The sequence below is a fragment of the Bufo bufo genome, chromosome 10 (assembly GCF_905171765.1).
Source record: "Bufo bufo chromosome 10, aBufBuf1.1, whole genome shotgun sequence".
Taxonomy (NCBI): Eukaryota; Metazoa; Chordata; class Amphibia; order Anura; family Bufonidae; genus Bufo; species Bufo bufo.
In genome coordinates this window covers 50754066-50768445 of record NC_053398.1, presented here as the reverse complement: position 1 = coordinate 50768445, position 14380 = coordinate 50754066, and the positions used below count along the sequence as shown (strand labels likewise).

Sequence of the window (14380 nt, the reverse complement as noted above, 5' to 3'; positions counted from 1 at the left end):
TTGCAAGCCAAAAACACAGTCAAAAAGTAAACCAACCAATAGGTGGTATAAACATAGACAAAAGTATACTGTTATAAATGTGTTGCAGATCTAAACAGTTTAAGTTCACACTGAGTACAGGATTAGTAAATCTGCCTCCATGTGTGACTGAGGTCTCAGTCTTATTCTTAAATGGATGCAGCAGTTTCCAAAGTTGATGCCGCGTTATCCACCGCTGTAGCAGCCACAGTAATATGGTGGTGAACCTGGTCCCAGTCCTTTGGCAGTCCTGTGGAACTTGCCTTGGCATAAGCATCTGCTATTCCTGGGAAGGTGACAACGCTGGAACTCCGGGATGCCCAGATCACATGACTGCAGGGAAGATGGAGAGAGATGTAAGTTGGGGAATTATTATTATAAAGCCCAATCTAAAGACATACTACTACTATAGCCAAAAGGAATGTCAAGGAGGATGTGGGAACAGTGAAACATTCCCTGAAATTTCCTCATAGGAACTTTCCCTACTCCCTTGTGTGGAGATCTGATTCTCCTTCTGAAAGAAAAAAGACTTATGGGAAAGTGGATTTCCCAAACGTGAGGTGAAAATGTGTGGGATTTTATGTGCAGAACTCTATTTTTGCCCCACTAAAATCGTTGGGGAGATAGACACCATATAAATGCTGGTGGGTTTAAGACCTCTGAACTGCAAAATGTGGATGGAATTTTAGATTATTTGATGAAAACAGACAATTTCTAAGCTGTTCTGACAATAGCAGATCTGACTGGAACACAATGGTGACTTCAGAAAAAATCTGCATGTGGATATTTTGCCACCGATTTTAACCTACGCATTGCAAAGGGTGCAACATCTTAGACATGCTCCAGGGCTCTGTGGTGAGTAGTCTTGCTTAAGATTGCATTGCAAAACAAAAATATCACATTATTCCTCATTTGCTCCTCCTTTGCCTCCAATGTTCTGCTTCGTTCTGTTTGCTGACCATATAGCCAGTGTTACTCAAAGGCCGAGCTTCATCTCACCATGTTGATGTGAGCACTAGAGGCTATGCTGTCAGATGATTCATTAACAAAAACCACTGCACCTTCTAGAATAAGTGAGGATACATCTTTCTCTTCTGTTTTCGGGGTAAAGGTTCTTGACAGGAAGGCCTAAGCCACACAGGAAATTATTAGTAGCTCAGACATGCTACTAAATCACTAGCAAGCTATATGGGAAGCAATGGTGGCTGTGTTTGTGTGGGTTTCCCTGGGTACTCTGGTTTCTTCCCATGCCCCAAAGACTTACTGATAGGGAACTTAGATTGTGAGCCCCATTGGAGACAGCAGGCAATGATAACAATGTCTTTAAAGCACTGCAGAATATGCTCATTGTTTGCAAATAATGTAAAATAGCAATTTTTTGCAAGTCCAAATGGGTTTCTAAAAACTCTTTTTACAAAATTGCTTATGATCTTCTATTTCCTCCAAGAAAATGGACCAATTAGGCTACTTTTTTAAATCCTGCTACTTTAGACCGACCTGGTAGCTCAGGCCAGAGGTGACATTGATGACAACAGTTAAAACTGAAATTCCTGCTCCTTATGATGTGCATATTTGTCCTACCCTCCGTCTCCTTATCTCTACGAGGAAGTGTAAGATTGGAATTGGGCCTCATTTAGACCGCTGTGTTCCAGACTAACCACAGGTCTAATTATCTGAACATAAAGCATCAAAGATGCCTATGCTGCTGTTAGGTTGGGTCATTAGACCTGAGGTCGGGCTGGGATTTGCATCTGTAATGGGAAAAAAAATTATGTGCTCACATTCAAACTGAATGAGACCTTAGTACTAACCCTAGGAGAAAACACCCACTGTACATAAAAGGTAAGGGGCTCCATTGCGTGGTTTAAGATGGGGTCATGCAGTTATGGTGATCTGATGTTTGTTCCCCCTCCATAGCCTTTCCATACCCATAGGATAATGTGCATGCCCAGAGCTGTCTTATCATATTGTGTCTGATGACCATATTGTGGCCAAGCTGGCTGTGCTGTAGATTCGGAGATAACAAGAGTCTACTGCACATGCATGACCTCCGCAAGAAACAGTGCTGTTGGCTGTGTCTACGGGCAATTAAAAATTATCATGTAAGTACAGTACAATAGACCCCCAGTTAGAGAGGAACTCATTTCATCATAAATCACTATTTAAATTCGGGTCAAATGGGCTGCCATCAGTCTGGGAGATGCAGACACACATGTTTTCCATTAAAGGCTTAAAGGGGTTGTGCAGCTAGTAATATCGATGATTTATCCTCTGGATAGGTCATCAATATCTGTCACTACCAGAGCTTTGGGACGTTCTCACAGCTCTGTTTCTCCACCCCTGTGATGATGTCACTACTAGAGCTGGGAGGCGTTCTCACTACTCTGTTTACTTCTGGTTTCTCTCACCACAGCTGTCCTTCATGTGTTTGATTTCCCTCTCTTTATATCACCCCTCCTCCTATGATAGGATGTGGATTATAGTTCTCACTTCAGTTGTGGCTCTTGCTTTGGTTTCTTCACTTGTAGCTATCAGTCCACTGGACCTGTGTTCTGCTGCAGCTTGCACTCCGGATTTTGCCAGCCTGTCCTTGGATCCGTCTTCTCTGCGGCTACAACACCTTCAGCTAAGTCTGCAGACATTGTTGTATTCCTGTTTGTTTTCTGACTGGATCTGAGGTGGCCACGGTTCCCTCCATATACTGAGTAGGGCACTGGTGGCCGTGCCCCTTCCACTATTGTAGGGGTTACAGTGGTCATTAGTCTTAGGCACGTGGGCATGCCTCGTTCCGCCTTTTGGATCCGGGCATGTGCTTTAGCAGAATAGGGAAAGCGTTGAGGGTCGGACAGGGGTCACCCTTTATCCTCCCTAGTTCTGGGTCCAGTCAGTTGCTCTGTACTGTGAATTACTATCGTTGCTCACATACACCCGTGACATTATAATCCACCAAAACCGTCCTTTTTTGACATGGATCTGCTTTCTGACCTGGTTGACCGCATGCAGGGTCTTTCTTTGGAAGTAGCGGATCTCCGTCAATCTATGACCCAGCTTCAAGCATTGGGCCCTGCTCCGGCTCATGGAGTCTGTTGCGAGCCAAAAGTCTCACTTCCGGAGACGTTCTCCGGGGGCAGTGAGAATTTTGTTCGTTTCAGAGAGGCATGCAAACTCCATTTTTGCTTGTGTCCTCACTCTTCTGGTAATCAAGAGCAGAGGGTGAGGATTGTCATCTCCCTGCTCAGGGGTAATGCTCAGACTTGGGCTTTTTCGCTGCCATCAGGGGATCCCTCCCTTCGATCCGTGGAGGGATTTTTTGTGGCCCTGGGGCAGATTTATGATGACCCGGATCGTGTTGCTCTGGCCGAATCTAACCTACGTGTTTTATGCCAGAACAAACGGTCTGCGGAGCTTTATTGTTCTGAATTTCGGAGATGGGCAGCTGATTCGGGTTGGAATGATGCTGCACTCCGGAGTCAGTTCTGTCATGGTCTCTCGGAGAGATTAAAAGATGCGTTTGCTTTCCATGAGAGACCAACGTCCTTAGAGTCTGCCATGTCATTGGCGGTACGCCTTGACAGGCGTCTAAGAGAAAGAAACGAGACCTCTCTGTCCAGCCATTGTCAGTCTAGGGGCAGTGGTGCGGACTCATTCAGTGTGCAGGGGCCTCATCCTGTCTCGCTCCCCTCTGAGGAGGAGCCCATGCAGCTAGGTCGACTTGACCCTGATAAAAGAGGATTTAGTCCTCAGAGTATGGTCTGTTTTTGTTGTGGGGGCATAGGTCATTTGGCAAATGTTTGTCCGTCTAGGAGATTCTTGAACCGTACTAAGAGCGATAATAAGAGAAAAATCTCAAAAGGTAAATCATCAAGTTCTGCTTCATCTGCTACTTTGGGCAAAGTTGATGTAGGATTTGATGCTTTTCCTCTGACCTGCAGTTCCCGTTTTCTCCTGTCTGCCAGGGTGGCGCTAGAGAGCAAAGTCATTTCTTGTGAGATTTTTGTCGATAGTGGAGCGGCCGTCAATCTTATTGACACTCAATTTGTAGTCATGCATGGTTTTCAGGTTTGCACATTAGATAAAGATATACCTGTTTTTGCTATTGACTCTGCTCCACTCTCACAGAGATCTCTGAAGGGCATTGTTCACAATATCCGGCTAGCTGTAGGTGACACTCATGTGGAGGATATATCTTGTTTTGTCCTTAACGGATTGCCGTCTCCTCTAGTTTTGGGGTTACCCTGGCTCACTAGACATAACCCCACTATTGATTGGCAAGGAAGGCAAATAAATGAGTGGAGTGATTTTTGTAGAGAGAATTGTCTCACAGCGACTTTTGCAGAGGTGTCTACTAAAACGGTGCCATCATTTCTCTCTGATTTCTCGGACGTGTTTTCCGAGAGCGGTGTTCAGGAGCTACCTCCTCACCGGGAGTTTGACTGTCCCATTAACCTCATTCCCGGCGCCAAGCTGCCAAAAGCACGCCTCTACAATCTCTCACAACCGGAAAGAATCGCAATGCGAACTTACATCTCCGAGAGTCTCGAAAAGGGGCATATTCGTCCCTCAAAGTCACCTGTGGCCGCGGGTTTTTTTTTTGTTAAAAAGAAAGATGGCTCTCTGAGACCTTGCCTAGATTTTAGGGAGCTGAACCGTATCACGATTCGCGATCCCTATCCCCTTCCTCTGATCCCGGACCTCTTCAATCAAATTGTTGGGGCCAAGGTGTTTTCCAAATTGGATTTGAGAGGCGCGTACAACCTGGTCAGGGTCAGAGAGGGGGATGAATGGAAAACGGCCTTTAATACCCCTGACGGGCATTTCGAGAATCTCGTTATGCCTTTCGGCCTGATGAATGCTCCGGCCGTCTTTCAGCATTTTGTTAATAGTATTTTCTATCATTTAATGGGGAAATTCGTATTGGTATATCTTGATGATATTTTGATTTTTTCCCCTGATGTTCAGACCCATCAGGATCATCTTTTTCAGGTTCTGCAGATTCTGCGGGAAAATAAATTGTACGCCAAGCTGGAGAAATGTCTTTTTATGGTATCGGAGATTCAATTTCTGGGTTTTCTCCTCTCGGCTTCTGGTTTTCGCATGGATCCCGAGAAGGTCCGTGCTGTACTTGAGTGGGAGCTTCCTGAGAATCAGAAGGCATTGATGCGCTTTCTGGGTTTTGCGAACTATTACAGAAAGTTCATTTTGAATTATTCCTCTGTTGTCAAACCCCTCACTGACATGACAAAAAAGGGGGCGGATTTTTCCTCTTGGTCGGAGGAGGCGCTTGCAGCCTTTTCTAAGATTAAAGAGAATTTTGCGTCTGCTCCCATCTTGGTGCATCCCGATGTTTCCTTACCTTTTATTGTTGAGGTGGATGCTTCCGAGGTGGGTGTGGGTGCGGTTTTGTCCCAGGGCCCTTCCCCTGCCAAGTGGCGACCCTGTGCCTTTTTCTCTAAAAAACTCTCCCCGGCAGAGAGAAACTATGATGTGGGAGATAGGGAGTTGTTGGCCATCAAGTTGGCTTTCGAGGAATGGCGCCATTGGTTGGAGGGGGCCAGGCACCCTATCACCGTTTTTACCGACCATAAGAATCTGGCATACTTGGAGTCGGCCAGGCGTATGAATCCGAGACAGGCCAGATGGTCTCTGTTCTTCTCCAGATTCAATTTTGTTGTTACATTCCGACCTGGGATAAGAAATGTGAAGGCTGATGCTCTCTCTCGCTGTTTTCCGGGAGGAGGAAACTCCGAGGACCCGGGTCCCATTTTGGCGGAGGGGGTAGTTGTTTCTGCTCTATATTCCGATTTGGAGGCCGAGGTCCAGGCTGCCCAGACTGAGACACCTGCCCGTTGTCCTTCTGGGAAGTTGTTCGTGCCTCCTGAGCTACGTCACAAACTCTTTAAGGAGCATCATGATACGGTTCTTGCTGGTCACCCCGGGAGTAGAGCCACGGTGGATCTCATTGCTCGGAGATTTTGGTGGCCGGCTCTTCGTAAGTCGGTGGAGGGTTTTGTGGCTGCTTGTGAGACGTGCGCTCGCGCTAAGGTCCCTCGTTCACGGCCTTCAGGTTCCCTTCTCCCGTTACCCATTCCTTCCCGTCCTTGGACACACCTGTCCATGGACTTTATCACGGATCTTCCTCGTTCCTCGGGGAAGTCGGTGATCCTGGTGGTGGTGGACCGTTTTAGCAAGATGGCTCATTTCGTACCTTTCCCTGGTTTACCCAATGCTAAAACGTTGGCGCAAGCTTTTGTCGACCATATTGTTAAATTGCACGGCATTCCCTCTGATATTGTTTCCGATAGAGGCACGCAGTTTGTGTCCAGGTTCTGGAAGGCTTTCTGTTCTCGCCTGGGGGTTCGGCTGTCCTTCTCTTCTGCTTTTCATCCGCAGTCGAATGGTCAGACTGAGCGCCTCAATCAGAATCTGGAGACATATTTGCGCTGTTTTGTTTCAGAGAACCAGGAGGATTGGTGTTCATTTCTCCCTCTTGCTGAGTTTGCTCTGAACAACCGTCGTCAGGAATCTTCTGATAAGTCACCATTCTTTAGTGCATATGGGTTCCATCCGCAGTTTGGTACATTCTCGGGAGGGGCTCTTTCTGGTTTACCTGAGGAGGAGAGATTTTCCTCGTCTTTGTCTACCATTTGGCAAAAGATTCAGAGTAATCTTAAAAAGATGAGTGAGAGGTATAAGCGTGTGGCTGATAAGAGACGTGTGCCTGGTCCGGACCTGAATGTGGGTGATCTGGTGTGGTTGTCTACTAGAAACATTAAGTTGAAGGTTCCCTCCTGGAAATTGGGTCCCAAGTTTATTGGGCCTTATAAAATCTTGTCAGTCATTAATCCTGTTGCCTTCCGTCTTGATCTTCCACGGGTTTGGAAGATACATAATGTATTTCACAGATCTCTCTTAAAACCATATGTCCAGCCCACGGTACCCTCCTCTTTGCCTCCTCCTCCGATTTTGGTTGATGGCAATCTGGAGTTTGAGGTTTCCAGAATTGTGGACTCTCGCATGGTCCGCGGTTCTCTTCAGTACCTCGTTCATTGGAAGGGTTATGGTCCTGAGGAGAGGATGTGGGTTCCGGTGTCGGACATTAAAGCCACTCGCCTCATCAGGGCATTTCATAGGGCTCATCCTGAGAAGGTGGGTCCTGGGTGTCCGGAGTCCACCCGTAGAGGGGGGGGTACTGTCACTACCAGAGCTTTGGGACGTTCTCACAGCTCTGTTTCTCCACCCCTGTGATGATGTCACTACTAGAGCTGGGAGGCGTTCTCACTACTCTGTTTACTTCTGGTTTCTCTCACCACAGCTGTCCTTCATGTGTTTGATTTCCCTCTCTTTATATCACCCCTCCTCCTATGATAGGATGTGGATTATAGTTCTCACTTCAGTTGTGGCTCTTGCTTTGGTTTCTTCACTTGTAGCTATCAGTCCACTGGACCTGTGTTCTGTTGCAGCTTGCACTCCGGATTTTGCCAGCCTGTCCTTGGATCCGTCTTCTCTGCGGCTACAACACCTTCAGCTAAGTCTGCAGACATTGTTGTATTCCTGTTTGTTTTCTGACTGGATCTGAGGTGGCCACGGTTCCCTCCATATACTGAGTAGGGCACTGGTGGCCGTGCCCCTTCCACTATTGTAGGGGTTACAGTGGTCATTAGTCTTAGGCACGTGGGCATGCCTCGTTCCGCCTTTTGGATCCGGGCATGTGCTTTAGCAGAATAGGGAAAGCGTTGAGGGTCGGACAGGGGTCACCCTTTATCCTCCCTAGTTCTGGGTCCAGTCAGTTGCTCTGTACTGTGAATTACTATCGTTGCTCACATACACCCGTGACAATATCTGATCCGTGGTTCCGACTCCTGGCACCCCTGCCAATCAGTTATTTGAAGAGGAGGCGCCACTTGTAGGATTGCTACCTCCTCTTCAAGATTACACTGCGTGCCATCTTGGAGGTGCAGTGTAATTTTACGAGTGCTTGTTTTATTCACTTGAATGGAACAAGCCTTTGTAATTAGAGATGTCCCGAACTATTCGCCAGCGAATAGTTCCCGGCGAACATCGCTTGTTCGCGTTTGCCGCGGTGGGCGAACATATGCGATGCTCTGTCCGCCCCTATACATCATCATTGTGTAAACTTTGACCCTGTACCTCACAGTCAGCAGACACATTCCAGCCAATCAGCAGCAGACCCTCCCTCCCAGACCCTCCCACCTCCTGGACAGGATCCATTTTAGATTCATTCGGAAGCTGCAGTGTCACAAATTTGACTAAGTTGTAATCGCAATGCGATTAATACAGGTTATATTAATCGCATTGCGAATTCAACTTAGAGCTGGGTTCCTAATGGTTGGCGTTGCTATGGCTGGTGTCACCCGGTGCGGTAGAAAATGGTGTCACCCCTGCCCCCCCCCCCCCCCCCGGAAGCCATAATAAAGAGAAAAAAAAGAAGTCACTAAGTCAGCTCCAATCAGATATCTGCATAGACCCAGAGTCTTGGTCTATGTGCAGATATCTGATTGGAGCTGACTTCTGATTTTCTCTTTTGCACTTAAACGTTTAAACTATATTCCTATAAGCTTAGTAAATGTGGCCGGGTGGCCCCAGCCCACAGTTCAACCCAACCCCTTATGTCTCCGGGCCTGGGGCCGTCTCTATAATAATCCACCAGTAATTTATGAATGGGGTGAGGTTATTAACTTATTATTATTGGGGTATTATTAAAATAATTTGGTCTATAAAGTCAGAGCCGCTCTACCTACCTCCTCCTCCCGCAGCAGAGACTCCTGCAGGGCAGCTGCCGCGGCACCCCACCGCTCACCAGGCTGCAGTGAGTCACACCCCCGTCCCCCTTTACCACGTGACGGCGCAACGTGCTTGCTTGCGAAGTTTAGAAGTTGAACTTGTGAGTGAGAACTCCTGTGCCGGCGGGCCGCGGGTGACACTCCATCAGACTGGTGTCACCCGGTGCGGCCCGTAACCCACCGCACCCCCTCGCAACGCCACTGTATCTAAGTTGTAATCGCAATGCGATTAATACAGGTTATATTCATCGCATTGCGATTACAACTTAGAGCTGGATTCCTAATGGTTGTATTTCTAGAATATAACGAAGATTGAGAATATAGTGCTATATTCGTCAATTCTAGCAATACAACCATTAGGAACTCAGATCTAAGTTGTATTCGCATTGCGAATTTAAGTTACCACACTCTGCGTCAACTACGTAATTTTCCATGGGAGTTTTGCCATGGATCCCCCTCCGGCATGCCACAGTCCAGGTGTTAGTCCCCTTGAAACAACTTTTCCATCACTATTGTGGCCAGAAAGAGTCCCTGTGGGTTTTAAAATACGCCTGCCTATTGAAGTCTATGGCGGTTCGCCCGTTCGTGAATATTTGTGGAAATTCGCGTTCGCCGTTTACGAACGGAAAATTTTATGTTCGCGACATCTCTATTTGTAATTTCACTGCTCTGCCGTTGCAAGCGGGACTACAGGCAGTGTAATCTTGAAGAGGAAGTAGCGCTCCTACGAGTGCCGCCGCCGCCTCTTTAAACAGCTGCTCTGTGGGCGTGCTGGGAATCAAACTCCTTTTAACAGTGAAGAACCCATGGGAAATAGGCAAAAAAAGCAGTAATTGATGATGTCAATGTTGGTGAAAAGATAAGAACATAGAAAATCAGTGCTCCTGTATTTTAACAAGTTCTGTAACCCCTTCCATAGTTTGTATCCTGGTTGTGGCTTACAAATACTCAGATCCATAAGTAACTGCACAGTACCTGTAATAAAGTTTATCCGGGAAGGCAAAATGATTGATGAAAGCCCGCTCCAGCAGCATTAGTTGGTCATTGATCATTCGAACTCTAAATGGTCTAGATGGGGAGAATGAAACAAAGTTAAAGAGGACCTATTCAGTCTCCTGGGATATCTGTATAACCTCTTGGCTCCATAAACAACTTAATTTTTTTTCATTTTAATTTTCATCTCCGCGCATTCCAAGATCCATAACTTTTTACTTCTGCATTCACATGTCCATACGAGAGCTTTATTTTTTGCAGAAAATCTCAAAAATACCAATAGCACTAACTTTCTGTTCCTCTTGATCTAGCTGCACAGAACTGCTGCACTAATGTAAGTGATGCACAATAATATTATTGATACCGCGCTCTCTCTACACTCAGAAAGCATGCAAGCCCCCCCCCCCCCCCCCTGCTAAAAAGGTGCCCGTGATTATTTGATCAGTCTAAAATACCTTGCTGATAACTTCAAATCCTCTGGGGTCCTTATTCCTTTAGTGCGCGGGTAGCGGGTTATTGCAGGCAAGGGTTTGGTACCTAGACATGGAAGTCGCGCCCCGGCCAGTGCACGGTCGTGGTTCGCGCTCCTTCGGAGCAGCCTGTTATGTCACTTCTGCAACTACGGATGGTTGCAGAGACTACAATACCTATCAACGCTTTTCGGACAGTGCGCTGTCCTTCGTCGGGAAGATTGATTGATCATACTAGGCACTACCCTTTTATCTGCTTGCTCCTGCCCTCACTCTTCTAACCTGTTGTGTGCTGTTTTCTCATAATCACTCTAATAGAGATGAATTAATTCAAATTTATTCCACCAAACATACTTTATATTTATTATTGTTTTGGGTGTTTTTACAGATTTTAGTCAAACGTAGATAGTTCTATCTCTGTATTCAGACCAGATGGTACCAGGGTATTAATATTAAAGATCCATTTAGTTTCCCCTCTAGACATACAGTCAGATCCATAAATATTGGGACATCGACACAATTCTAACATTTTTGCCTCTATACACCACCACAATGGATTTGAAATAAAACAAACAAGATGTGCTTTAACTGCAGACTGTCAGCTTTAATTTGAGGGCATTTACATCCAAATCAGGTGAACGATGTAGGAATTACAACAGTTTGCATATGTGCCTCCCACTTGTTAAGGGACCAAAAGTAATGGGACAGAATAATAATCATCAAACTTGCACTACTTGGTTGCAAATCCTTTGCAGTCAATTACAGCCTGAAGTCTGGAACGCATAGACATCACCAGACGCTGGGTTTCATCCCTGGTTATGCTCTACCAGGCCTCTACTGCAACTGTCTTCAGTTCCTGCTTGTTCATGGGGCATTTTCCCTTCATTTTTGTCTTCAGCAAGTGAAATGCATGATCATTCGGATACAGGTCAGGTGATTGACTTGGCCATTGCATAACATTGCACTTCTTTCTCTTAAAAAACTCTTTGGTTGCTTTTGAAGTATGCTTTGGGTCATTGTCCATCTGCACTGTGAAGCGCCATCCAATGAGTTCTGAAGCATTTGGCTGAATATGAGCAGATAATATTGCCCGAAACACTTCAGAATTCATCCTGCTGCTTTTGTCAGCAGTCGCATCATCAATAAATACAAGAGAACCAGTTCCATTGGCAGCCATACATGCCCACGCCATGACACTACCACCACCATGCTTCACTGATGAGGTGGTATGCTTAGGATCATGAGCAGTTCCTTTCCTTCTCCATACTCTTCTCTACCCATCACTCTGGTACAAGTTGATCTTGGTCTCATCTGTCCATAGGATGTTGTTCCAGAACTGTGAAGGCTTTCTTTAGATGTCGTTTGGCAAACTCTAATCTGGCCTTCCTGTTTTTGAGGCTCACCAATGGTTTATATCTTGTGGTGAACCCTCTGTATTCACTCTGGTGAAGTCTTCTCTTGATTGTTGACTTTGACACAGATACACCTACCTCCTTGGGGATTGTTCTTGTTCTGGCCAACAGTTGTGAAGGGCGTTTTCTTCACCAGGGAAAGAATTCTTTGGTCATCCGCCACAGTTGTTTTCCGTGGTCTTCCGGGTCTTTTGGTGTTGCTGAGCTCACCGGTGCGTTCCTTCTTTTTAAAAATGTCCCAAACAGTTGTTTTGGCCACACCTAATGTTTTTGCTATCTCTTTGATGGGTTTGTTGTGTTTTTTTTAGCCTAATGATGTCTTGCTTCACTGATAGTTACAGCTCTTTGGATCTCATCTTGAGAGTTGACAGCTACAGATTCTAAATGCAAATAGCACACTTAAAATGAACTCTGGACCCTTTATCTGCTCATTGTAATTGGGATAATGAGGGAATAACACACACCTGGCCATGGAACATCTGAGAAGCCAATTGTCCCATTACTTTTACTTTTGGTTCCTTAACAAGTGGGAGGCACATATGCAAACTGTTGTAATTCCTACACCGTTCACCTGATTTGGATGTAAATGCCGTCAGATTAGAGCTGACAGTCTGCAGTTAAAGCACATCTTGTTCGTTTCATTTCAAATCTATTGTGGTGGTGTATAGAGCCAAAAATTTTACAATTGTGTCGATGTCCCAATATTTATGGACCCGACTGTATATTTAATGAAATCTTCTCCCCTTCTATTTTTCTTTACCACTTCTAACCCACAAAATTTTGATCCTCTAAATTTTCCTTATAGTGACGTAATAACGGTTGCCCCTCAAATTTCCTTTTAATGTTGTACACATGTTCCCCTATTCTTTTTTTCAGCTGTCTCTTTGTAGGGCCAATATCAATTTTACTACAGGGGCATATTATAAGGTATATTACTCCCCAACTCCCACAAGTAACCAATTCTTCAATATTGCGTATATACAATCCCTCCGTATTCTTTATTCGCGTCTGAGCACTATTTCTTTGCGATTTCTTTCACCCTACACATTTTTTACATGGGAAAAACCCTTTTAATAGGCCTTCTACCTTTTTGGTGTTTTACCTTCAAAATACCAGTAGTTGTGCATTTGTTAGTAGATACAATCGCATATCCAATATTTTTCGCTTTGCGATAAATGAATTTTGGTGTAGAGGGGATAAATTCCCCTATTTTATCCTCCTTTAGAGTGTCCTAATACTTATAGACTATTTTCTTGAAGTACGATACTTGACTATTGTATGGTATGATAATAGATGGTATTGTAAAATCCTCTTCTCTTTTTTTCTTTTATTACCCTGTCTTCCAGTAACATCTGTCTATTTAATTGGCCTATTTCTGTTTATTGTTGTATCAATTTCTCCTGTTCATATCCTTTACTTTCAATTTTCTTTTGCATCAATGCTGCTTCCCTTTCATAATCTTCTACTTTTGTACAGTTCCTTTTAATACGCATGAATTGGCTCCTTGGTACATTTTCTAACCAACGAGGTAAATGACAGCTTTCCCTGGAGATAAAGCTGTTTGCGACTGTAGGCCTATTGTATGTTTTCGTGCATATTTTTCCTTCTTCAATGTATACTTTTAAATCTAAAAAGTGTATTTCTTCTTTGCTATAACTTGGTGGGAATGCTAGGTAAAATTCATTTTTATTTAACTCTTCAAAAAACTCCTGCAATTTTTCGTCCAACCCCCCCCCCCCCCCCAAATAAAAACCACATCATCGATAAAACGCCGCCATAGGACGAGGCCCGCCCGGAGCTCATCATTAGGGTGGATGAACTGATGTTCCCACTTTACATTTATCCTTTCCTCTTTATATTGAATAATATGTCCGATCTATGGTGGGACAGAAAAGAGCGAATTCAGAGGGTCCAAACCATATTTGGACCATACAGGAGAGACCAATTGGGCAGTTCTAATGATATGGATCATAACTCACACCTCCCTTTTATTAAAAATACAATGCAACAACTGGAATATTCATTAAATATGGAGATGAGGGACCTCTGGGAAATAACTAAGTTGGAGAAATACTTAGAATGGGATGTTATACCAAAAGGACTAAAAGTCGAAAAAAAAACACTGTCTGGAGATATGGGTAATAAGGACATCGTCAGAGAGTCGGGACAAATGTTCCATGATTTTTCTAGAAGGGCAATTATTTTTTATCATCCATAAAAGGAGACAGACTATGATAGATGACTATGTACCTAATGTAAACAGTGACCAAGACAATAATGCATTAATTTTTACAACCTATAGTGAACATGATGAAATAGATGGCCCCGATCCCATAGCCCCAAAATCGCCAATAGTGGTAATACACAACTCAGAAATTGATTATGAAAGGGCAGCAGAATTGATGCAAAAGAAATTTGAAAGTAAGGGATATGACCAGGAGAAATTGATACAACAATAAACAGAAATAGGCCAATTAAATAGACAGATGTTACTGGAAGACAGGGTAATAAAAGAAAAAAAGAGAAGAGGATTTTACAATACCATCTGTTATCATACCATACAATAATCAAGTATCGTACTTCAAGAAAATAGTGTAAGTATTAGGACACTCTAAAGGAGGATAAAATAATAGGGGAATTTATCCCTTCTACACCAAAATTCATTTATTGCAAAGCAAAAATAATG

The 14380-nt window shown here is 44.5% G+C and overlaps 1 protein-coding gene across 1 annotated transcript in view; it reads right to left on the bottom strand.

Moving 5' to 3' along the window:
• NAALADL1 (N-acetylated alpha-linked acidic dipeptidase like 1) overlaps nucleotides 1-14380 on the bottom strand; it is a 93268-nt gene continuing 78888 nt past the window's right edge. Inside the window, exons 18-19 of the mRNA XM_040410250.1 lie at nucleotides 9795-9887; nucleotides 1-351 (exon numbers count right to left, since the gene is read on the bottom strand). Coding sequence (XP_040266184.1) covers nucleotides 168-351; nucleotides 9795-9887 — 277 coding nt within the window. The 3' untranslated portion in view covers nucleotides 1-167. The remainder of the gene's footprint in view (nucleotides 352-9794; nucleotides 9888-14380) is intronic.